Here is a 26,306-nt window from a genome sequence, read left to right as displayed (position 1 = left end):
CACTATTACCCTTGTTTTAAGCAATGTCGCCATAAGATTTTTCTGCTTTCAACATCTGCACTTTTCCATGTACATTGTGTGAGGGTGCAATAGCTCAAGTACAGGAATATTTAATCGTTGTCAGACGGTTCCTCTAAACCTGCCTTCCAGCCCTTAGATTTTAACCCATTCTGTTAGCCCAACACCTTATACATATGTTCCAACCCTCATTGTAATATCCTCCATGGGATGAACACATTTTTAATGCTGTAGTCAGGTGTATATTTATGTTTACGGTGAATATTTCATAATACATTGGGGCATTGGAACCTAAGAGGATCCTCTGTGGTCCCCATATTCATTAGATTTCTCTCCATTTGGCTTTCAACTTTTGCGTACATGCTGGCTCACTAGAACATTATTTCTGTTGCTCTCCATTCATTAAAAAGACTTTCGACGATGACAGTCCTACCTTCCTTTGAGTAGTCCCCTCTTTTGGAAGTTAGCACATGGGGACCCTGGAAAATTGTCAACATTCGATGAGGGGTCCCCACACAGAAATGTTTGAAAACCACGGCCATTAAATTTCACAATAAAACACAATCTGCACAGTTTGGAGGAATTATATGCTTGAGGGCCTAATGAATCTGTGTTGGAGGCATTTGGGTGTCAGCAGTTTAAATTACAGTTGTTAAAATACAACATGGTCATTAAAAGGCATCTTAACAAATGTCTTTGAATCTACACATCAGCCTGTCTTTGCAAAGATGAGAAAAAATGTCAAGGTTGGTTGAGTAAAGGGCTTTTGATCAAGTGAAGCTTTTTGTTCTTGTACCTGAATTCTCCCATGTTAGCTACTAGAATTTGGAAGCCCCTAACTTTTCACTTTATTAAACAAATTGATGTAGTCCTAAATAATGAGTACATTTTAGCATTCAGGCTATCCTGAATGGTCACAAATCCAAACAAACAGATTTCACTAGAATAGAGAGTAGTACGTTAATAGGCGAAGTTGAAGTAAGGGAGAAGTCTAAATCAGGGTTACTATGCATGCATGTGAATGCACAGAGTATAGTAAATAAGATTGGGGAGTTACAGGCACAGATTGCCATGTGGAAATATGATGTTGTGGCGCTAACAGAGACCTGGCTCAAGGAAGGGCAGGACTGGGTGTTAAATGTTCCTGGGTATTCAGAAAGGATAGGAAAGGAAGAAAAGGAGGAGGGGTGGCGGTATTGGTTAAGGAGAGCATTGCAGTGCTGAAGAAAGAGGAGGACCCAGAGGGTTCAAGGGCAGAATCAATTTGGCTAGAGCTAAGGAACATAAGGGAGCAGTTACATTGCTCGGTTAGTCTATAGGCCATCAACTAGTGGGAAGAATGTAAAGGAGTAAATCTGCAGGGAAACTACAGAGAGGTGCAAACATTATAGAGTAATTATAGTGGGGGACTTTAATTACCCAAATATAGGCTGGGACAGTGGTAGCGTAAAGGGCAGAGGGGGCAAGAGTTCCTAGAGTGTGTTCAGGAGAATTTTCTACAGCAGTATGTGTCTAGTCCAACAAGAAAAGATGCATTGCTAGACCTGGTTCTTGGAAATGAGGTGGGCCAAGTAGGTCAAGCATCAGTGGAGGAACATTTAGGAGACAGTGATCTTTGTATCATAAGGTTTAGGATGATGGTAGAAAAGGACAATGTGAAATCCAGAGTAAGAATAATTAACTGGGGGAGAGCCAACTTCGATGGGGCAAAAACAAAGCTGGGCTGGATAGACTGGGACAACCTCTAGCTGAACAATGAGCTACCTTCAAAAAAGAAATGGTTCAGGCACAGTCGAGGTATATTCCCTCAAAAGGGAAATGTGGGACAAATAAATCCAGAGCTCCCTGGATGAAAAAGGAGATAGAAATTAAGATAAGGAAAAAAAAGGTGTGCTTATGACAAGTGTTAGGTAGAAAATAAAATTGAGAACCAAGCTCAATACAAAAGGTTCAGAGGAGAGGTGAAGAAGCATATAAGAGAAGCAAAGAGGGTTTATGAGAAAAGACTGGCAGCCAACATAGCCAAAGTCTTCTGTGGACACATAAGTAGTAAGAGGGTGGTAAAAGGAGGAGTAGGTCCGATTAAGGACCAAAAAGGGGATTTACAAATGGAAGCAGCGGGCATGGCTGAGGAGTTAAATGAATACTTTGCATGTCTTTACCAAAGAAGCAGATGCTACAGAGGCCACAGTAACAGAGGAAGGAACTCTGTCACCAGAAGGGTTCAAAATTGATAAGGAGGAAATGTTAAATAGACTGTCAGTAACTTAAAGTTGACAAGGCACCGGGACTGGATGAGATGCATCCAAAGATATTGAAGGAAATGAGAGTGGAAATTACAGGGGCACTGGCCATAATTTTTCAGTCTGCTCTAGACTCAGGGCAGGTATCAGATGACTGGAGAATCGCAAACATTATGACCTTCTTCAAAAAAGTTTGTAAGGATCAGCCCAGCAATTACAGACTAGTCGGTTTAACTTCAGTGGTGGGGAAGCTTTTAGAAACAGTTATTTGGGATAACATTAATAGTCACATGGAAAAATGTGGGTTGATTAAGAAGAACCAGCAATGGATTTCTTAATGGAAAATCGTGTTTAACTAACTTGCTGCCGTTTTTTGAAGAGGTAACAGAGAGGGATGATGAGGATAATGATGTTGATGTGGTGTACGTAGACTTCCAAAAGGCATTCAACATGCCACACAACAGACTTGTGTGAAAAGTTATAGCTTATGGAATAAAAGGGACAGTAACAACTTGGAGACAAAATTGGCTGAATAATAGGAAACAGCGAGTAATGGTTAATGGATATTTTTCGAGCTGGAGGAAGGTTTGTAGTTGAGTTCTCCAGGGGTCGGTATTGGGACCCTTGCTTTTCCTAGATCAAAATCTTGGTGTGCAGGGGACAATTTCAAAGTTTGCAGATGATACGAAACTTGGAAGCACTGTAAACAGTGAGGAGGACAGTTGGTGGAGTGGACAGAAATGTGGCAGGTGAAGTTCAATGCAGAAAAGTGTGAGGTGATCAATTTCGGCAGGAAGAACATGGAGAGACAATATAAAATAAGGGATACAACATTGAAGGGTGTGTAGGAGCATAGGGACCTGGGTGTGTATGTACATTAGTCATTAAAGATGGCAGGACAGGTGGAGAGAGCAGTTAATAAAGCATACAGTATCCTAGGCTTTATTAATAGCGGCATGGAGTATAAGAGCAAGAAGCTTATTGGAGAAAGTGCAGAGGTTTACAAGAATGGTTCCAGGGATGAGAAACTTCAGTTATGAAGATAGCTTGGAGAAGTTGGGACTGTTCTCCTTGGAGAGGAGAAGGGCAAGAGGAGATATGATAGAGGTGTTCAAAATCATGAGGGGCCTGGGTAGAGTAGATAGGAAGAAACTGTTCCTACTTGTAAAAGAATCGAGAACGAGAGGGCACGGATTTAAAGTGATTTGCCAAAAGAAGCAAAATGTGATATGAGAAAAGCTTTTTCACATAACAGGTGGTTCAGGTCTGGATTGCGCTGCCTGGAAGTGTGGCGGAGGCAGGTTCATTCGAGGCATTCAAGAGAGCATTAGATGATTATTTAAATATAAACAATGTGCAGGGTTATGGGGAAAAGGCTGGAGAATGGCACTAAGTCACAATACTCATTCAGAGAGCCGGTGCTGACATGATGGGCTGAATGGCCTCCTTCTGCACCGTAACAATTCTGTGACTCTGCGAATCTAACTTATTTTACCACTGCCACTTAAATTAGACCGGAAAGTCGTTTCTCTCTGGCATCTGCCATTTGCTTAGGGATATCATCTAACACTGTGGAGAGCTCTTGGTTTTTGTGACAGTATTTTAAAAATAGTAGAAATCACCCACATATTTTAAAATTTGTTTTATTGGTTTTCTCTGCAATTGATAATGTACAAAACTTAATTAAATTGTATTTCTGGTTACACGCCCATGACATTTTTTAGAGCAAACCTCAAATGTTGCTATGTGGTCAGCTGGTAAGGGGCAACAAATGTGATAGTTTTGCCCCCTCAATTATCCATGTACCCAGGCTATACCTGGTGCTGTACCTGAAGGCCCAAGCCACAATAGTGGTGAAATTTGACCTGGGAGGTAGTACATACCAGGCATTCGGGATTCAGCACTCATTTTACATTCTGCTCAATTTTCTCTAAGGGTGTAAAACCGGCTGCTGATCTGCTATCAGCCATTTTATGCTACTGCCCAAGACAATGTCGATCCAATGGCTTGTAATGGCGGAACCCCTAAATGCAAATGTCAACTAAAGCTGTAATTTGAGTCTGCACCTCCGAGTGCGTGAAGAAGTGAATGCAACTGTCAGGGCTCGATTGTGCTGCAGCGTGTATAACATAACATGGATTTGCGTCCTTCAAGGCATATTTACTGGAATATTTACTTTACTCAGGAGCAGCTTCGACACAAGGCCAAATTCAATTTTGTGAAGTTTGATTCCAGAGCTGAGCCCTGGCAGGAGAAGCTGGCAGAAGTAAATGAAAACAATCTGGAAAAGGCATGGTCTTGGGTTAAGGAACTTCAGGTATACACATTTACAAATATCCTAAACATCTTCCTCAGTGAGAGTCCAACAGCGTGTCCCCAGTCCCACATTTGGCTGTGCGAAGTCAACAGTTGTGCAATAATAAAACCTCTAAAAATTCACCCATAAAGTGGTTTTTAGAGTTTGAGCTGTGGTTTGGAGATTGCAGGGTAGAAAGCACCCGGGAGACCAAGGGAACTCCCTGGACTTCTCCAAATAGTGCCGTTGGAAACTTTGCACCCACCTGAGCAGAAACTCAGGCCTTGGTTAAAACGTCTCATCCAAATTCTGCAATATAGCACGAATTTGGTACTCCCTGTACACTGAAGCGTCAGCTAAGATTGTTTGCTGAGGTCTAAGGGGAGGCTTGAACCCACATTTTCCTGTTTCAGTGGTCGGAATGGTATCTTCATGTTGGGTTTTTGGGAATTAGAAGACAGTTAATGAGAGGCTATATTTATTTTGTGGGTTTTAGCAGAACAGGGATTTTCATGATGGGATAGTGACGTGTGTTGTAATTGAACTATTGTGTTAACTGTTAGGGCACTTATTACCAGAACTAATCCTACACACATATAACAACTTAAACACCTTTCTTCTCTTTTTCTTGCTTACCTCCTTCTGTTGCTTAAGATCATTAGTTAAAATCAAAGTTATTCTAAAAACCATTTTCTCCTCAGTGGCCTGCTGTACTGGGCCTCGCACAATTGCAACTGAGAGGGTGGGTAGCTGTTATAGTCTGAAACCCCTGCTACTGTCTCTCTGAGCTGACCATTTTCCTCTCGCTTGCCCTGACTCTGCCAATGCCAGTCTTGAACCAACCACTGAGAGGCTGTGTGACAGTAGCCTGGGTTGAGCTGATTTGCTGTTTTTCCATCCACTCTATTTAATGACCTGTTTCTGAATCCTTGTTCATGCTGCCAGTTAAATAGGGTATGGCGTTTAGTGTCACAGGCCATGAGCAGTGATTTTAATTCAGATTTTAACATTTGTTCCAGGACCACATGGAGAGAGCTGTTAAATTCTGGTTCTTCACATTTTTATTTGAAATGGAACTGATTAGATTAGCCTTAGCTCAAGCCCCATCCAGATATACTTTGCTCTTTGGATTGTTAAAGTTGTTTTGGAAATTTAAATTCTGTGATATTTTCATAATTCATTCACAGCTAATTGGCCACACTTATTCTTGATTGCTTTGGAGATGCATTATTCAACAAGTGGCTTCCATTACTTAGCAACTGAGGATTAACATATAACTCATAATACCATAAATAAAGTACACATATTAGTTTGAAGTTGTACAATGATTAAAATGTTTACTCCTTCATAAATGAAACATTCTTTCAAGTGTCCCTTCATTAATATGTAGATGATAGCATTTAGTTTATGGTTTAATCTTAATTTTTATTGGATAAAGCGCAAACAGTAACTGTCATGAGATCATATAATTAGCTTTGAACTGTGCACAGTGTAGGATTTGTCTGATGGGCTTGAGATGTGTTAGTTATTTGATGTTTTGTGTGGCTATGTTGTCCCATCTGTCTCAGAATTAATCAAAGGATTATTACGGTAGCAGTTAGTGAACCGAAATTAGTCCCATGATTGTTGCACAGTGCAGTTTCATCATTCTTTTTTAGGCAGAAAGATAAATATACCTTTAATTCTGTAATGTACAGAATTCAATTTTCTTCCCATTTCTCATGAAGGCACCGACTTTCGTTGACCAACAGTTCCACAGTTTCCAACTAATTGACCATTCTTCATATCTGAGCCTATTTGATGGATGTTGGCAGACTATTTGCTTGATCCTATACCCTCATCTGACTTTCAGACTTGCGCAGGTTCCAGCCAGTGATGCAGGATAACAATCGTGAGCAGAATTCTAAGATTATTTTCCCTGTGCCTCGCCTGGGATGCTGGAGAATTGATATCCTGGCTGAAACCAACTAACTAGTTCAAGTACACAACTGAACTGCTTTACTTTGGCTTGGTTTATGTACATACATACAAAAATACCTCTTTAATAGCACCCTCTTGTGATCATTTGTGTATGTATGTATATAAACCAAACCAGAATAAACCAATTCAGTTTGGTACTTGAACTCTATGCAGTACATAGTCTGTACATAGCCAAGATATCACAGTCTGGCAACAAGGTGGGATTGTGGACTTAGAAATTAGGACATTCTTTATGTGTAAAAATGAGTTGTCAGTTGATAAAGATAGTTTTATATGGGGAGCCAGAGTGGAAATCCTGAAAGGTACAGATCGCAGTTGCTATGTGAGCTTCATGATCAACACTTAGAGATGAGTTTGAGAAAGAGTCTAGTGAGAAGCTATCTTGGTGGCCAGGGTTAGATAAGGATATAGAAGACGCGAGGGGCAGAATTTTCCCATCCCACCTGTGGTGGGTTTCGTGGCGGGCGGTAGCACAGAATCCAGCGGCAGGCAAAAAGTCAGAAATCTGCCGGCATAAAAACAGTTTGCAATTCTCCCGCTGGTGGGTTAATGGTGGGTTGGTTATTCAGCCGACTAATGGCATGAACGCCATTTGAATTCATTAACATCTCATGAAAGCTCATTAAAACAACTGCTCGCCGGAATCTTGTCACGCCTTCCAATCTTGCGTCACCCCGGCAGGAAATTACGTCAGCCTGAAACCCGTCTAATAGGGGGTGGCGTGCACGAGTCGGACCTCAGTTCACTCGTAACTTCGAGGCGAGTGCTATATACATAGCCAACCCGCCATAGCGCTGCACCGGTCTTGTTATGATGAACACCACACTACTGGGGCTGTAGGGTTGGTCTGCTCCTGCTCTTTGCCTACATTGTCCCAAAGAACACGATTGTGCTGCGGTACTCATGCAGGCCTCCACTTTCAGACAGTGACCAGCACTGCGGCCTGAGTTCGGGAGTGCAGGGGTCTCCTACTCCCGGTGGCTGAGACCGTTGTCCACAAGGACATCACTGTGCAGCAGTAGTCAGGCAGAACTCCACTTTCAGAAACTAGCACTTCAACTGGGGGTGGGCTGTGAGGCAAGGGTGGGGTTGATGAACCCAAGGTGGGCAATGGGGAAGGAAAGCTGGGGGATGGCAGTGAGGGGGAAGGGCGAACACGAGTGGGACTTTCTGGGATCGCTCTCTAACCCTTGTTGCCGCAGGAGTGAACAGGAGTCTACTTAGAAAGAAAGGAGGAAGACCTCCTTGCGGTGAAAGCCACTGAAAGCCAATGGCTTCATTAGTTAAAGGGCTACACAGAACTCAGTGGCTTCACATCACAGTTGCTGCATCTCAAGAGTAACACATAGGAATGTAGAATTTGGGAATGCAGGCAATAGAGGGGGAGACACAACTGTTATCATATATGGCATTCCATCAATGAAGGCCTGTCACATGTTCACCAGATTTGACACTCCTAGTGGGCCAAAGGACATCCGCTCATTAACCATGGGCAACTGATTGGTTGTTAATATGCCACATCAGAGATTGGAGCACAGAGCTAGGTTGGGTTACCCATCTCAATTAAACTTAGCATCCCACACAGGGCTCAAGACATTACATATCTGCGATGCCATCTTGGTTATCTCGATGTGTGTGCTAGTGTCTCAGTGACAGGGCACTATGCAAGTAAGGCAGGAAAAACTATGGACCCTTACAGTCTCCATATCTTTCATCTTCTGAGCTTCACTTTTTTGCCCCTTGAATCATTAATATCTTCAATGTTTCCTTTCAGAGAGAAAGCAAAAGCACATATGGATCCAGGGCTCAATGCTGCCTTTGTCAGGTTCCTAATGCAATGGAGGAGATGAAGGAGGGAGAGGTGACTCAGTGCGCAGCTCCAGCAGGAGGGACATGGTCAAGCGGAGCCACAGTATGAACAGGAGGGTCAGGAGGAGACTCAGACAATGGGGGCGACTCCCCAGGCCTGGGGTTTATTGTAGAAGAGTCTCCTATTTACAAATGAGTGAGAGGCAATGCTGTGCATGTCTGCGCTTGCCCCGAGCTCTGGTACATCACATATGCCACATTCTTCTTGAAGACAAGACAAGAGTTGGAAGGTATCCCCTGCCAGTGGCTTTGAAGGTGACGGCAGCGCTCAATTTCTTTGCCTCTGGTTCTTTCCAAGGATCAACAGGCGACCTGTGCGGCATCTCTCAGTCCGCAGCACATCGATGCATAGAGGTCACAGGTGACCTTTGCAAGAAGACCCGTCATTATGTGAGACAAAAACAGAAAATGCTGGAAAACTCCAGCAGGTCCAACAGCATCTGTGGAGAGAAAACAGTGCTAACGTTTCGAGTCCTTATGACTCTTCTTCAGAGTCTTCTTCCTATGGACTCGAAACATTAACTCTGTTTTTCTCTCCACAGATGCTGTCAGACCTGCTGAGTTTTTCCAGCATTTTCTATTTTTGTTTCAGGTTTCCAGCATCCGCAGTATTTTACTTTCGTCATTGTGCAAGGTTTACTCTGGACGAGGATAGCCAGGCTGTGAGATTCACCGGCTTCGCCACCATCTCAGGCTTCCTTAGAGTGCAGGGTACAATAGACTGCAGTTATATGGGCTCCATGGCAGCAGACCCTAATGTTTATAAATTGCAAGGGCTATCATTGCATCAGTGTACAACTGGTGTGTGATCACAGGAAGCACACACTGCACATTTGTGCATGGTACCCTGGGAGTTGCCATGACTGCTATACCCTGAGTCACTCCAAGCTGCCTGAGATTTTTGAGCGGCCATTACATCTGCAGGGATGGCTGCTTGGAGATAAGGGGTACCCACTGAAACGCTGGCTGATGACATTGGTGCGTCGCCCTCATAGTCATTCCGAGGAGAGGTACAATGCTGCTCACAGCTCCACACACTCCCTTGTAGAGCAGACCATAGGGCTTTTGAAGATATGCTTCAGATGCTTGGATCACTCAGGTGGCTCACTCCAATACACCCCCGATATGGTTTCCCGCATCATCGCAGTGTGCAGTGTCCTTCACAATCTGGCAATGTAAAGAGGTGAACCCCTGCCAGAGGGTGAACTGGAGGAGGATGAGAACTCATTAGAGGATGAAGATCCGGAGGCCTAGGAACCTCTGGAGGCTGCTGAGGGTCAGTATGAGCACGATCAGACCATGGAGTAAGGAAGATGTGGGAGTCGTGCTCGTGATACGTTGATTGCTGACAGGTTACAGGAAGAGTAAAGTTAAGTGAGGGCATATGATCAAATAACCTCTAACCCTCAATGCTATTTACTTTCACCTCAGGATATCCAGCCACTTGCAGTGAGAATGAGTCCTGGCCTCGTTTGTGCATTCTGGCCTCAGGAATCACCAGGCCATGATCTCTATTTTAGTCGGTGGGGCCCTGTGAGTGAGCTCACTGTTTGAACTGAGGGTCCACTAAGGAACAAGTTCGATGCGAGAGAAGACTTGAAGCCTTCGCCGCCATCTAATGATGCAAACACTGCTGTGACTGAGATGTGGACACTCCTAGGGATCTCCTCCTCCCGTGCACTACCTCCTCCTCCTCCTGCCACTATCATATGCCGCTAGACTATCAATGCTGATGAGCTGCCCTCACTCAATGGTGTTCCTTGAGGAAGAAAGGTTAGAAACACTTACATCACACACTTCAAATAAAGATTTAAACACATCTCCCTGACATCACCCAAGGGGTGCAGATACTAGTTCAACTGAGGGTGACATCATGGGAATGTTAATCTCACTGTGGGACACTATCACTGGGAGGATGGCTAAACCTCAACATAAGAGGATTCCAATGTACGTAATCACGCCTTCAGCTGCCCAAAACATCCACATAACCATCAAATGTGTTCACAAAAGAGCAATTTATTTACATGTATAGCACACCCGTGACCCAAAAGTGACATCAATTTTTCTTAATTTTCCTCTCTAACGCTACGCCTGGGTGCAGCCCCGTCATCTGCAGCAGAGGTGGAGGCAGCCTGTTGACTGCTATGTCCTGATGTCTGTGATGACCTTGGCGGACGTCCTCTGGTGGCCAGAGGCCTGGAGGGCCCTGGCCTGGTAAAGGTCACCTGCTCAGGGGCAGAAGTGCCCTCAGCGACCTGAGAAGCTGGAGTGGATGGGGTCACAGGCAGAGGGGGCTGTGAGTGGCTGCACACCCTTGGAGTGCCCTGAGAGGAGGCCCCTGGGATGTCCGGATGACGTTCATACTCCCTGTGGGTGCCCGAGGGCTCCGCCCAGACTCCTGCAGGGGATGGTGTTCCTGGAGGCAGGTCAAGGTGCCTCATCCCATGTCGCCTACGCCGGGATGGTCTGATGGCTCTCCGCTTCTTCCTCGAACAGAGGCCCGAACAATCCCCATCCTCCACTACTCTCCTCCGTCTGGCTGAACTTGTTCTCACACTGAAGAATTTATCCTTAAACTCCTCTCACTTCCTCCAAATACAAGGTGTGGCTATGGGTACCCGCATGGGCCCCAGCTATTCCTGTCTCTTTATGGGGTATGTGGAACATTCCTTGTTCCAGTCCTACTCCGGCCCCCTCCCACAACTCTTTCCCCGGTACATCGATGATTGCTTCGGTGCTGCTTCATGCTCTCGTCGGGACCTGGGAAAATTTATAAATTTTGCTTCCAATCTCCACCCCTCCATCATTTTCACATGGTCCATCTCTGACACTTCCCTTCCCTTCCTTGACCTCTCTGTCTCAATTTCTGATGACAGACTGTCCACCAATATTCATTACAAGCCTACCAACTCTTACCTTGACTACAGTTCCTCACACGCCGCTTCCTGTAAGGACTCCATCCCATTCTCTCAGTTCCTTCGCCTCCGTCGCATCTGTTCTGATGATGCCACTTTCAAAAACAGTTCCTCTGACATGTCTTCCTTCTTCCTTAACCGAGGTTTTCCACCCACGGTGGTTGACAGGGCCCTCAACCGTGTCCGGCCCATCTCCCGCGCATTCGCCCTCACACCTTCCTCTCCCTCCCTGAACCATGATAGGGTCCCCTTGTCCTCACTTATCACCCCACCAGCCTCCGCATTCAAAGGATCATCCTCCCCCATTTCTGCCAACTCCAGCATGATGCCACCACCAAACACATCTTCCCTTCACCCCCCCAGCGGCATTCCGCAGGGATCGTTCCCTCTGGGACACCCTGGTCCACTCCTCCATCACCCACTATACCTCAACCCCCTCCCACGGCTCCTTCCCATGCAACCGCAGAAGGTGCAACACCTGCCCCTTTACTTCCCCTCTCCTCACTGTCCAAGGGCCCAAACACTCCTTTCAAGTGAAGCAGCATTTCACTTGCACTTCCCTCAATTTAGTCTACTGCATTCGTTGCTCCCAATGCGGTTTCCTCTACATTGGAGAGACCAAACGCAGACTGGGTGACCGCTTTGCAGAACACCTTTGGTCTGTCCGCAAGCATGACCCAGACCACCCTGTCGCTTGCCATTTCAACACTCCACCCTGCTCTCTTGCCCACATGTCTGTCCTTGGCCTGCTGCATTGTTCCAGTGAAGCTCAACGCAAACTGGAGGAACAGCACCTCATCTTCCGACTAGGCACTTTACAGCCTTCCGGGCTGAATATTGAGTTCAACAATTTTAGATCATGAACTCTCTCCTCCATCCCCACCCCCTTTCCGATCCCCCCCTTTTTTTTCCAATAATTTATATAGATTTTTCTTTTCCCACCTATTTCCATTATTTTTAAATGTATTTCCATCCATTGTTTTATCTCTACCTTTTAGCCTATTTCGATTCCTTCACCCCACCCCACCCCCACTAGGGCTATCTGTACCTTGCTTGTCCTGCTTTTTACCCTTAATTAGCACATTCCTTAGATAATATCACCACCTTCAACACCTCTTTGTCCTTTTGTCTATGACATCTTTTGGTTATCACCACCTATCACTGGCCCTCTATCCAGCTCCACCCCCACCCCCCACCCCCCCCCCCCCCCCACCCCCCACCCCTTAAACCAGCTTATATTTCACCTCTTTTCTATTTTTCCTTAGTTCTGTTGAAGAGTCATACGGACTCGAAACGTTAACTGTGTTCCTCTCCACAGATGCTGCCAGACCTGTTGAGTTTTTCCAGGTATTTTTATTTTTGTTTTGGATTTCCAGCATCTGTAGTTTATTGCTTTTGCCTTACTGTATGTGAGTCAGTGTGATTGTCAGGATGTGATGGTGTGATGGAGCTGGGATCTGTACTGGGTTGCTGGGAGAGGCTGATCTCCCCTTCCCAATGGGAGTGATCCCTGTCCTCCCCAGCCAGCTCGGCTGCAGCCTCCTCAAGCTCAGTGAGGGCGATGATGTCGGCCGTCCCTCCCCAGGTCGGCTCTTTCTCGCGCCTGTTGTGTGCCAGCTTGGCCTGTATGAAGAAGAATGTGCTGAGAGGGGATGGAGCAGGGGTTGGCTGAGATGCATGTCCCCTGTGTGTGGTGACCCCTCCACAGAAGGACCAGAGGATGGATTGTGAGCAACGCGATGGATGGGATGCTGGTGATGTGAAAGTCTCTGTGAGAGAATGTGTGTTGATGTGCGTCCCCCATTAATGGTTGCGTGAGATCCCTGAAGAGAGTAGCCGCCTGAGTGCATGATGCCGTGATGAGAGTTTGATATTGGAGGGAGTTGAAGGATGACTTACCCTGGTAGAGTGGATGAGATCATTCATCCTCTTCCTGCACTGGATGCCATTTGGGACGTGGTTGCCGGCCGTGCTGACCTGCTCTGCGACGGCCTCCCAGGCCGGAGACGTGAGGCTGCTGCACTTCCTGCAGCCATCCCTGGGATACAGAACATGCCTGTGTGTCCCTGCAATTCACTGAACAAGGCCTGGGGGGCCTGGTGGGTGAAGCGGGGTGCTGCCTCCCTCTTGAGGCTTTCGGCCTTCTTCTTGTGGCTGCAAGACATCTCTGCACGTGTCCGGAGGACAGGTGGGCTGGAGCGAGGGAGATTGTGTGTTGGACTGGCGTTTAAATATGGCGCCCGGACCTTCGATCACGCCAGCTGATGGCAAGTGGACAAATCAGTTCCCCATCCGCCAAGTGATTCAGACCGACCCTCGCTGGTGCGTAATTAATTCGCTTCCAAGTGTGCAATTGGGCGTGAGTCCCCGCCATTCTAGCCAGCGGTGTGGGAGCCACTGAAACTGCCCGCCCAGTGAAAGAGTGTAGAGTATGTCAAGCAGCAGAAAAGAAGCCACCAGTGGTACCTTTGCAACCATGGAAACGGCCAGCAGAGGTTGCACATAGATTTTGCAGAACTTGAAGGGCAACAGCTATTCATTGTGATACATAGTCACCTGAAGTGGGTTGTGGGGTTTCTGATGAACTGAACAACAACTAGCAAAACTCCAGATATTTTGCGTAGGTTGTTTGCAGCTTATGGGTTCCCAGAGGAAACTGTGTCCGACAACAGAGCTGCGTTTTGTTCAGAAGAGTTTTAAAATTCATGAGAATGAATAAAACAGTATCATGGAGTTCCGCAGTACCATCCTGCTTCAAATGGAGCAGCAGAGCGCACAGTATAAATTGTTAAGTTGCTCTTGCTAAACAAATGCGAGATACAAATTGGAAGAAATGTCAGTTGTCATTGAATCATAAACTGGCAAATTGCTTGTTTACTTACCATAACACACCTCACTCGACTGGCAGAATGCCAGCTGAATTGTTTCTTAGAAGACAGCCTAGAATGATGTTTTCATTGCTGAAGCCACATTTGGCACAGTTCAGCGGAAGAGAAACGATCCAGGCAGAAAGAGAGTCATGACAGGGGTAGAATGAGAGAAAGAAGTCTGAAGTTGAACCAGAAGGTTAAGGTGAAAGATCATCATCATAAGTGGTTGAAGTGGCTACCGGGAAGAGTGGTGAAAATATGTGGTCCTTGCACATATTGGGTCAAGATGTTTGATAGGGGAAAGGTTATGTTTGTACATATAGATCATGTTTTACCTTCAGAGATTCACGAAGTCAATAGGAGTCGGGAGGAATCAAACGAGTCTGACGAATTGGATAGTTGGGATATGAGTAGGGTATCGATAGTCACTCCAACACAAGTCGTGCCTGAAACCAGTTCAGATCCAAGTCAGAGTTACGCAGATGTGACCGATGAAGTGAAAACTTCAATTGAAGGTCAAAGTCAAAATCAGTTTTTATTGGAGAAAACTTCTCCTCAGACTCAGGCCAAGATATCCAAGTTTTGAAAGTTTGAGTCAAGAAAGGTGGTTTTCTCTCAGGAATAGGAAACCAGAGGTTAAGTTGGATTCATAAATAAATGAAAAACCAGAAATATTATATAAGTCATCTGGAATTTGAATGCCATGTAACTTTTTCATTAAGGAGGGAGGAGTGTCATAGCATGCGATGTCTTTGCAGGACAAAAGAGACTCTGTTCCGCATGGAATTCATATAACCAACTTTACTGGCTTATTTCAGTTTGGTTTATAGACATACATATACACATGGCCACAAGAGGGTGCTATTGCAGAACTGAGCAGCTGGGCCCCTGTGGGCATGTTTGCAAAGTTGACGGGCTGAACATAGCCCACAAGTTAAAGCTAAATTACTGCACTAACAGTTTCCAACATGGCAAATTCACTTCAATGTTGCCATCTGTGGACGTATTCAACAGAGGTTAGATGCTTCCCTTTGAGAATATAACTTACTCCTGCATACACCTGGGTTTGGTAAATGACTCCTGCTCTGCTGACTTTGCTGGAAGTGTGGGTGAATTGGTGTTTTCGCTGCACTGACAGTGAAATTGGAGCGATAGAGTGCAAAGAGCTCTGAGCCATCATCTCACTGAAGTCAGAGTCCCATGTGGTTGTGATATTGTCAGATTTGGATTCATTTCTTGAGCAATGTTATATTTCTACACAGGTTGGGGGTTCCACAAATACCCTGGGAGCTATACGACTTGCCCTTGCTGACATGGGCACTCAAGCTGTCTACCTCCTTACGGATGGAAGGCCTGACCAGGTATAGTGCTGTGCAGAGAGAACAACATCATGTTAAGTTGAATAAAATCTGAAGGTGTCGCTGCCACCTCACAATGACAGGCTTTGATATTACAAGCCTCTCGTGACACTAGTTATTTACCGAGCATCACAGCTGAAGCTCCTTTCTCTTCAGTAGAGGATTTCAAACCTCAGTAAGACAAATTGCTTTTGGGAAATGACCTACGGACTCTCATGAGTTTTCAGTTTTGACCTTTGATTGTGCTGTTTGAGGTTTGAGTATTATTTCTGAAAGGCAAGATCTGATTCATCAGATCATGACTGAAGGTCTACAGCAACTTCACTTTCCTGCCCCATCCCCATATATTTTGATTCCTTTTGTGCCCAGGAACCTATCAGTCTCAGCCTTGAATATTCTCATTGACTGAACATCCACAGCTCTCTGTGGCAGAGCGTTCCAAAGATTCGCAACCCTTTGAGTCAAGAAATTTCTCCCCATCTCATTCCTAAATGGTTGACCTTTTATGCTGAGACTATGAGCCCTGCGGAGACTATGACCCCTGGTTCTAGGCTCTCCAGCCAGAAAAAAATAACCTCTTAGCATCTACCTTATCAAGCCCTCTAAGAATGTTTTGCATTTCAGTGAGATTAGCTGTCATTCCACTAAATGCCAGAGGCCAGCACCTTCCAAACCCATGACCATGACCCTCTAGAAGGACAAGGGCAGCAGATAGATGGGAACACTACCACCTGGAAGTTCCCCTCCAAGTCACTCACCATTCTGACTTGGAAATATATCGCTGTTCCTTCACTGTCACTGGGTCAAAACCCTGGAACTCCCTTCCTAACAGCACTGTGGGTGTACCTACACCACATGGACTGCAGTGGTTCAAGACGGCAGCTCACCACCACCTTCTCAAGGGCAATTAGGGATGGGCAATAAATGCTGGCCCAGCCAGCAAAGCCCATATTCTGTGAATGAATTTTTTTTTAAAATGCCCATTCTACTCAATCTCTCGTTATAGGACAGCTCTCTCATCCCAGGAATCAATCTAGTGAACCTTTGTTGCACTCCTTCTACGGCAAGTAGTTCTTTCCTTAGATAATGGGCTAAAACTGTACTCTGTACTCCAGGTGAGGTGTCACCAAAGCCCCATCTAATTGCAGCAAGTCTTTCTTATGCTTATAATCTGACCCCCTTTGCAATAAAGGCTAATGTACCATTTGGTTTTATGTAGATGTTTGTACAAAAACAGTTTGTAATAGGTTGTTAGTTGTGATGAAAGGTGAAGGAAATGGGATTTGTTCAGCTGCCTTAGTCCTGAACCCATGTCACTCTCTCTCTCTCATTTGCCTCCTCCCGCCCGCTCCAATTTCACCTTGATCACGAGACTCACCTCCTGTTCTCTTTACCCCAGTTCCACTAAATTTACGATCATCTTCCAGGCTCCATGCCAGTTTAGGCTGTGAGTGCTTCATTTTCCTCAAGACACTGATTCCCCACCCATTTAAAACTGCCATCACCACACCACTCCTCAGAAAGCCCGCCCACTGTCCTCGCATGGTTATATCTGTATCATCCAGGAGCTGACCCATGTCCTGGACTGGGCCTTACTGGATTCCAAAACATTCTGCCGACAAAGGTAATTGGTTTTAAAGGGCTTTGATTACCTTTCTTAAACACTGAGGACATAAAAAGAATTACCAGCCTTATCTCTTGGACTCTTTCTTGCATGGTGCCTCTTCAATTCTTTTGGTGACTGTTAGGGTGGGCATTTCTGTCACATCCACACAGGTGTGAGCTGCCTGGCTCGAGTATTGAACTGGCCCTCTTGTGATTTAAGGTGGGTTCTATGAGGAAGAACTCTTTTACGCAGAGGGTAGTGGGTGTCTGGAATTCGCTGCCCAAGTTGGTGGTAGAGGCAGAAATTCTAAACTCTTTTAAAAAGCACCTGGATCTGCACCTCAAGTGCTGTAAACTGCAGGGCTATGGGCCGGGCGCAGGAAGGTGGGATTAGAAAGGGCACCTGGGTGTCCTCGGGTTGGCATGGACAAGATGGGCCGAATGGCCTCCTTCTGTGCTGTAACTTTTTTATGGTTCTATGGTGCTATTGTGATGCCCATGGGTGGTCAGGAGTCCTGTCCACCTACATTTGTGGGTTCACCATGGATTCATGGGCTCAGATTATAATTTCTCTTTAAGGGACTTGCCTTTTACTTTGTCCCTGATTTTGTTAATTTAGTTTTAATTGGTTTTGACTCAAAAGAGTTACACCTGTGGGTTGAGCCGGATATCCAGAATTTTTGGGCCTGAAAAGGTTAGAAATGAGAAGGAAAGATAAGGTGGAGCTCTTTCATCTGAAGCACAATAGAGTTGTGATAAAGAGGCTGGATAAAATAGTTCAAAGAACAAATGGACGTTGTGTTCTGGAGACAGGAGGGGGAAAAAATCCACAAAAAAAGGTCTGTGCCACTTCTGAGACACAAGAGCGTGTGGGCCTTCCCACCTGGTCAGGGTGCTGTCCTTAGAGAAGGAGTTCAGATTGACAACTCAGCCGTAGACATTGATTCTCTGTGCATCGCTCCTGCCCTGTCTCATCTTTATATAACAACGAGCTGAGTTTAATGCAGCCTGTCATGGCAGGAAACATGGCGGCTGGTCCCACTTACCCGCCGGAGAGGCCCTACGTCAGCCTCCTGGCAACGGCAAAAAACCCCGCTCCGATTTAACACGGAGGGCGGAAGGGACTGAGGTGGGATTCCTGGCTGCCATTGGTAGGATGTCAATTAGAATCATTAATGGGCCAGTTGACATCCATTATCCCTGAGCCCACTGCAATTTAGTGGGAGAGCAGGGACTAAATGGAAGCCACACAGCTTTCCCACACCCATAGAAGGCTGCCCAGCAAACCCCATTGGGTTTGCCTCCAGGGGGAGGTCCCTCATAGTCAGGCACTTAATGCCTGATCGAGGGACCCTACATCTGGAAAGGGAGGCCGCTGAAAGCCATCCCTCTGCCCTTGCCCCTGACCCTCCCCTCCACTCCACCCCTCCCATGACCCCCACCCTGTTATCCCCATCCCACCTTCACTCACCTTTGATCTGGAGTCCCTCACTGATCCTGGGCCTCCAGTGGATACATTGCCAACAGCTGCCACTGGCCCATCTGGCACTGCCATCTCTCTGATGAGCGGGCAGCTCTCGTCAAGCAAGGACTTCCATTACCGGGGACCTCGATCGGGGGGAAGGCCTAAAGGTGGCTACTTAGGTGCCTGAAGGGCACTTGATTCTGTTGGGCCTCGCTATAGAACTGACAGGAGTTCCTTGCTGGTTCTCCGACGAGAGGGTGACACCCTGGTTGGCCCGACAGAACCCTGGCCAATGTGACATTTAAAGTCCAGAGTTATACATGCTTATTTAGGCAAGTTGCATAGGCTACTATTGAACACCAGAGGATGCACACTAACTAAAGTGTAGACTTCTAGCTTGAGCAGAGGACTCTCATATTAAGGTAACGCTAATTTTTTTGATAGAACATTTAAATTAAGGGTTAATATTGTTTTATGTATTATTATCCAACACAGCCTCCAGAAACCATTTTCGCACAGGTGCAGCTCGTCCGCCTTGTCCCCATTCACTCCATTGCGTTTAACTGTGATGATGTTGAAGCCAATGAGTTTCTCTATGAGCTCTCTGAGAAGACGGGCGGACGGTTCCATTCCTATAACAGTGACACAGCAGCGGCCACTAAGCCTCTGCCTTTTATGGTAAGGAAGTTCCATGCTGGAAGTGAAGCAAAATATTTCAAACCATTGGGAAATTTTATAGCGAGAGCATCAAATGCATCGCTAACTAGATTTTTTATATTTCTCTCATTTACAACAACTCACATTTACGTACCACATTTTAATGCAGTTAAATATCCGAAGGAGCCTTCACAAAAATGGTTCAAATAAAAGCCAAGGACTGCGAGTGCTGGAAATCTGAGGTAAAGACAAGAAAATGCTGGAAAAACTCAACAGGTCAGGCAGCATCTATGGAGAGAAACACAATTAACGGCCTGCAGTTTGCGGCCTGCAGTTTGCGGCCTACAGTTTGACCTAGTCGGAATGGCTCGGGCGCCCTTTAAAAATGGCGGGTGTGTCCCAATTTTGGGATTCCCTGCCCCATTCCCGGGCTGTCTGATTTTCGGGAGTGCCTCTAAAGGGTGAGGCTGGTTCCTGCCAAAAGCAGGAAAAAGGGAAAAATCCCCGACGTGGCTGACTGCATTGCAGAGATGGACATGTCCTACTCCTCCGCAATTTTCATGGAGTCGGGCCAGGTGTTCAAAGAGTCGTGGCTCACGGCCTCTCAGACCCTTTTCTGCATGAGGGCATCTTTTAAGGGGTAAATTCAGAAGATCCTCCTCATGCCCCCATGCCAGGCTCTGCCTTTCCACTCGGATAATTTAACCATCACTCGTTGACATTCAATAACATTTCCTTCATGGAATCCTCCACTATCAACATCCTGGGGCTTACCAGTGACCAGAAACTGAATTGGATTAACCATATAAATACTGTGCCTACAAGAGCAGGTCAGAGGCTAGGAATCCTGTGGCGCGTAACCCACCTCCTGACTCCCCAAAGCCTGTTCACCATCTACAAGGCACAAGTCAGGAGCGTGATGGAATACTCCCCACTTGCCTGGATGAGTGCAGCTCCCACAAAGCTCAAGAAGCTTGACACCATCCAGGACAAAGCAGCCCACTTGATTGACACCACATCGACAAACATTCACTCCCTCCACCACTGACGCACAGTAGTAGCAGTGTGTACCATCTACAAAATGCACTGCAGAAACTCACCAAGGCTTCTTAGGTAGCACATTCCAAACCCACGACCACCACCACCTAGATGGACAAGGGGCGCAGATTATTGGGAACACCACCACCTGGAAGTTCCCCTCCATGTCAGTCACCATCCTGACTTAGAAATATATCGCCGTTCCTTCACTGTCGCTGGATCAAAATCCTGGAACTTCCTCCCTAACAGCACTGTGGGTGTACCTACACCACAGGGACTGCAGTGGTTCAAGAAGGCAGCTCACCACCACATTCTCAAGGGCAACTAGGGATGGGCAATAAATGCTGGCCTAGCCAGTGATGCCCACGTCCCCTAAATGAATATTAAAAAAAGCACACTCTTTTGGTAACTCGCTTCTATGCGGGCAGGTGAAGGACATAGCTGGAGGATGAAACTCTAGTTGCAGTAGCAAACGCTCCCAGGTCAGGTACAGCACGGCCAGTTGAAGAGTAAAACCCCCTCTGCTGTGCCTCAACAATGTGCCTCAGAACCAACCTCAGAAATGTGGCACTTTTTCCATTTCCCACAAGAGTGCATTCATAAAGCTCCGATTCCATAATTGTGAACCGTTTGGAGTATTGTATTCTATTATAAAGTGGATAAAACACATTTAAAAGACTATTTGTGTAGTCACTCTGAGTTAGATTGCCACTAGGTACTGGCTTTGTGCTGTAAACCCCTGGGCATCAGGAGCAATCTTGAGACTGCACAGCAGTTAGCGGGGGAAGACACTTTTAGCCCATCATTCTGGGTTGTTTTGAACTTGAATCCCAGAGGTGAAGTGCCAATGTCCAACTTACTGCAACATCCACTTATCTTGGCACAAAGTATTACACGAGCAAGAATACAATTCATTAAGAGTGAGTAAGGACAGATGTTGCCAGTCAGAAAGGAGAAATACTGCAGACAGGAACACATTACCAATAAGGAACAAGATAATTGCTAAACTTGACAGCCATGATACAAATTACAATCATGACATATATAATGGCGACAGCACAATAGCCATTCTCAGATACTTGTGGCCTCTGCACTAATTATTTATGCTGGTTGTTGAATGTTTGCCAGAAGCCAATAGTGAAACTTTCTCTGTGAACCAAATGTTGGTGGGTTTTGAGTATTCTGAAAAACATGTCATTTAACAAAACAATTTGAAATAATTATAATTTATAATTATATCGTTCTGTCCCAGATTGCTTTCAGTTTTGTCAAATGTATTTCAGCCCATTGGGAAGTTTGCCAGTTAAAAGCACAAATAGCAAAAATCTTCTAAATGCATTTTATCCATTTTATAATAGAATGCAACACTCCAAACTATTCACAATTATGGAATTAGAACTTTATGTATGTACTCTGTAAAAACCACAGAAATTGTTGACAGAAATATGGGCTACTGGGGTGATTACAGTAAGCCTGGAGAAATAAGTGACTTTGCCACCCCACTTCATGATATGGGGAGATGGAATGGGGTCACTTAAATGGCTCAGCCTGAGGCCTGGGCAGGTGAAGTGCCCTGAATACCGCTCCAGTACCTGTTCTGTGTTTCATAGCCTGAGCATTGGCCTCGTGGAATGTTTATTCATTCCAACCTCAAAGGACAACATGTGGTTCATTCCAATAAGCCTGCGTTCAGTGGCAAGGGTTATCAATTCAGTCCCCGGCCTATCAATTGTCTAGATATTTGGTAGACATCTCATGGGCAGGCCTACTCATAGGTGTTGTAGGTGGTGCTGGACCCAAGTAGCACATCTGGAATGTAAGAGAGGAGGGGAGAGCAAACAATGATGACCCTTCCTCTTGAGTTTTCCCACTGTAACCTGAGGATTCATCATAGTAAGCTTTTAAAAGTAGCAGCATGCAATCTGAGAAATGGATTCATAAAGGGTTATTTGCCAGCTATCATTTTCATTATGACATTATAAAAACTGTGCAGTTTATTACGTACTCTGCTTTGCTTCCCTTAACGCTGCCTTCCCATTACTGTAAATTCAACCTGAGTAGGGTAACAAGTGACCTTAACAAGTGAAGTTCCATCCATCATCTTTCGAATCCACCCAGGATTACAGGTATCTCTGAGACATGCAACGTTCCTCAGGCTGCTGTTCTTGCTGCATCCTGACATCCACGCTCAGTGCCCTGCACCACCATGCATACACACTCGAACTCTCCCTTCAGCAGCACTGACTCACCCTGCCTCAAAGCTGTCATTGTCCCCAGTTCCATTTCATTCTTCGTCTCACCCAACGCCTTAACAAGAAACTTTTTCTCTTCCTTTCAGGTATTAAGGCATGCAAGCTCCAACAACTTATTGGTATTGATGCCCCTCTGGATTCTCCCTCCTCTGCCCTTCCCTCGAAGAAAATAAGAACATAAGAACTAGGAGCAGGAGTAGGCAATTCAGCCCCTCGAGCCTGCCCCGCCATTCATTACGATCATGGCTGATCTCATTTTGGCCTCAACTCCAATTTCCCGCCCTCTCCCCATAACCTTTCAACCCATTACTAATTTAAAATCTATCTCCTCCTTAAATTTATTTAGCATCCCGGCATCCACTGCACTCTGAGGTAGTGAATTCTACAGATTCACGACTCTTTGAGAAAAGTAATTCCTCCTCATCTCTGATTTAAATCTACCACCTCTTAGCCTAAAACTACGGCCTCTTGTTCTAGAATGCCCCAGAAGAGGAAACATCCGCTCCACATCTACTTTGTCTATCTCCTTTAGCATCTTATATACCTCAATTAAATCTCCTCTCATCCTTCTAAACTCTAGTGAGTATAGGCCTAAACTGCTCAATCTCTCCTCATAAGACAAGGCCCGCATCTCTGGAATCAATCTAGTGAACCTCCTCTGATCCCATCTCTTCTTCTAATCCAGCTCTTACAGTGTATTATCAAAGCTTTAGTCTTTAATACCTCTCCCTTTGTCTTCTGTTCCATGACATCTTTCTCATTTAACCTCTTCTGCCTTCCAACTTTTCCCTGATCTTCTATTCTGCACCTGCCTCCTTTATTCAACAGCAAAATAGCCATTACATTTCTACCTCCCTCTAGCTCTGAAGAAGAGTCATACTGGACTCGAAATATTGGGCTAAATTTTATGTGCCCCCGGCGGGCATGTTTTCTGTGGAGGGGGCAGGTAAAATGGGGTGAGGGTTCATCGAACCACCTTCCCGCCCACCCCAAGCTCACCCCCATAAGATGTTGGAAGGGTGGGTGCTGGAATCGGCAGCCCGCTCGCCATATTTAAATGAACAATTAAGGGTCAATTAGGCTTGTTATCAAGCCAATTGGCCCTGATAATATGTTGCCCACGCCATACAATGTTTGGCATGGTTATCAGGGCGGGAGCAGGAAGCCCGATTCTTAAAATGAAGTGTTTAAAGTGGGGGAAGGAAGGGGGTGTTCACTCTTCAGGGGCCGTCCTTTGCTGATTGTGGGGCGGACCCCCTTAGATTGAACCACCCCCCGTTCCTTGCTACTCGCTCCCTCCCTTGACGGCCCCCCCCCCAACTGCCCCTCTCCCTAGCCTCCTTCAGAGGGCAGGACTTCCTCCCCAATTGACCCTCATTATTCCGGCCTGCAGTGCTTTATAAATGCGGGACGGGTCGGTATGGAGTGCATTGGCTCCACACCGATGTGGTTTCTGGTTCCTCCCCGTCCTCCCCAAGTATTATTCAGCCCGTTGACTCTGTTTCTCTCTCCACAGATGTTGCCAGACCTGCTGAGTTTTTCCGGGATTTTCTGTTTTTATTTCAGATCTCCAGGGTCTGCGGTATTTTGCTACTATTAACAAATGATCTCGTTTGGTAACTCTATGTATTCAAAATAAAAGAAAGGTTTGCGTTTAAGCATTCAGTATTCAGTTTAGGTATTGCTCCCTGGCGCAGCTGAGTTATTTTATTATGATTGTTATTTTCTTTTAAGAAATGTCTGTGAAAAATCAGACTAATTATTCATGCACAAGTATATGTGAAGGAGAATGGGATAAATCATGGTTTTTTGTAATCACCAAGATTGTTATTCAAGTAGGTACTTTTCTGGGTTTAACTGTAACAAATGGCAATTCAAATTGCTTAATCCCGATCTTTTCCTTTTATAATGTATCTGAGTTTTCTTAGCCAACAATGGTCTTTGTTTTGACTACCTGAATTAATTTGAATTGTTCAGAGTGAAGATATCTGCCTTTTGAAGAGAGAAATCGAGCAGGGAAGAAAGGATTTGGAGAGGGTAGAAAAGCTCTATGCAGAATGTGTAATGCTGGACTGGTACCATAACAGTGACAAAACCGGGGCAAAGAGCAAGTACGTTCATTTTCCTGATCTCAACCTTACGTATTCTCATCAATTTAGCAGCTGTGTTTAAATTAAATGCCCTTTGCCAATCAAAGTTAGTTCCTGCTATTCAAGGTCAGTCAAAATGTTGAACATTCAGGATAATAGATTCATTCTCTTGCCAGGCTGCTGAGTCTGTTCCTTGTCAAAGATCTGTTTAGGCTCCCTTTTCTACAGGCTGACTGGAAAGATAGAGCCTGCAGTGTGCTGGAGGGCAGTGGGGTGGTGACAGCAGTTGTGGATAAAAATAGCCCCAGTAGCTGAGTGAGAGATCACAGGCAGTCAAGAATGAGCCCTGCGTGATGAGAAGCAGCCGATTAAAGTGGAGGCCAAGGCACGATGGCAGCGGGGATATGAAGACAGGAGGCAGAGCAGGCCTTTTGAGCAGGAGACCTGCTACTTGGCAGAAGGATCATTAAATGGGGTAGAGGAAAATTTTAAAAATGCTAAAATATTAATAACATAAAACCTGAAAACTAAAGATGTGAAATGAACAAGTAAATTACCTTAGTTTGGATTGAATGTATCTTGCTTCAGAAAGAAAATAAGAAAGAAAAGCAAAATGGTTTTAGGCCTGGAAAAGGAAGTACAGAAATATTTCTCCACAGTGTTATCTTTTGGTTAGATTGCATGATTACAATGTGTTATGATGTGGCAGATGATGTGTGCCAGGTGTACCAAACCACACAGGAAACGTGGTGGCACTATCATAACGGTTTTGCAATTTGTATTTATTATGAGAAGATGTGTGCACTAAATTCAGAAGTAATGAATTCACCAAGACCTTTAGAGATTTTAGAAATTAAATTGAAATATTGATTAACAAAGTAAAAGGTTTCAAGCACATATATAAGACGACAATCACTTACTACTATAACAAATCCTAAAATTCCTAACTGACTTGACTCCTAGTTACAGACCCCCTTTAAGGCAACAGTCCAAACTAGATTTTAGATTTAAAACAATCCCAGCAAGTTAACACTTGATAGTGGAATTCCAAATGGGTTTTCTCCAACTTCAGTTACTTTATATAGCAGACTTAGGCACAAATGGCTGGAAGCTTCTTGAAGGCTGTTTCACACATTCCTGTTAGATCTTTCATTGCCTTCCTTGCATAGCCTTTCATTCTCCTTTACATATGTTTGTTGCTCTTTAATATGTACATTTTCATTTAAACTTTCATGTTGCCAATATTTTCAGTAACCTTTGGGAAAAATAAACACACTCCTTAGCATTGCTTATCCGGCTAGTTATAAACAGACTAAGACCCCTTTGAAATCCAAATAATCCCTTCATTTATCTAAAAATGCAAATTCCCTTCACTCCTAACATGCTAAGCCAGCATGTCAAGCACATTTCTATACCTAGCTTTTGATGATTTCAAGCTTGCAGTCTACTTGAATTTTCCCCACTTTGGGTGGGCTGGTTGGGAGCAGGCATGGGCAGGCACGGAGCCAATTAAATGCCCAGCGTAATGCGCGACTCCTGAGGTTAGCGGGAGTGGGAGGGCGGCGGCGGGAGTGCAATGACCGCCGGGTCCAATGGCGATCCGGAGGCCTGTTTAAATGAAGCGCTGGCAGCCTTGGAAAGGCTGATTAC

At 45.3% G+C, this 26,306-nt stretch overlaps 1 protein-coding gene across 1 annotated transcript in view; it reads left to right on the top strand.

Annotated features, from left to right (window-relative positions):
* The window catches only part of LOC144683101 (von Willebrand factor A domain-containing protein 3B-like), a 216,376-nt gene that overhangs the window by 88,892 nt on the left and 101,178 nt on the right, over positions 1–26,306 (top strand). The window contains exons 15-18 of the mRNA XM_078546118.1: positions 4,447–4,578; positions 15,454–15,552; positions 19,115–19,297; positions 24,544–24,677. Coding sequence (XP_078402244.1) covers positions 4,447–4,578; positions 15,454–15,552; positions 19,115–19,297; positions 24,544–24,677 — 548 coding nt within the window. The remainder of the gene's footprint in view (positions 1–4,446; positions 4,579–15,453; positions 15,553–19,114; positions 19,298–24,543; positions 24,678–26,306) is intronic.

The sequence above is a fragment of the Cetorhinus maximus genome, chromosome 7 (genome assembly GCF_964194155.1).
Source record: "Cetorhinus maximus chromosome 7, sCetMax3.hap1.1, whole genome shotgun sequence".
NCBI lineage: Eukaryota > Metazoa > Chordata > Chondrichthyes > Lamniformes > Cetorhinidae > Cetorhinus > Cetorhinus maximus.
The sequence above is the reverse complement of the archived record's forward strand: the minus strand, read 5'-3'. Positions and strand labels throughout refer to the sequence as shown.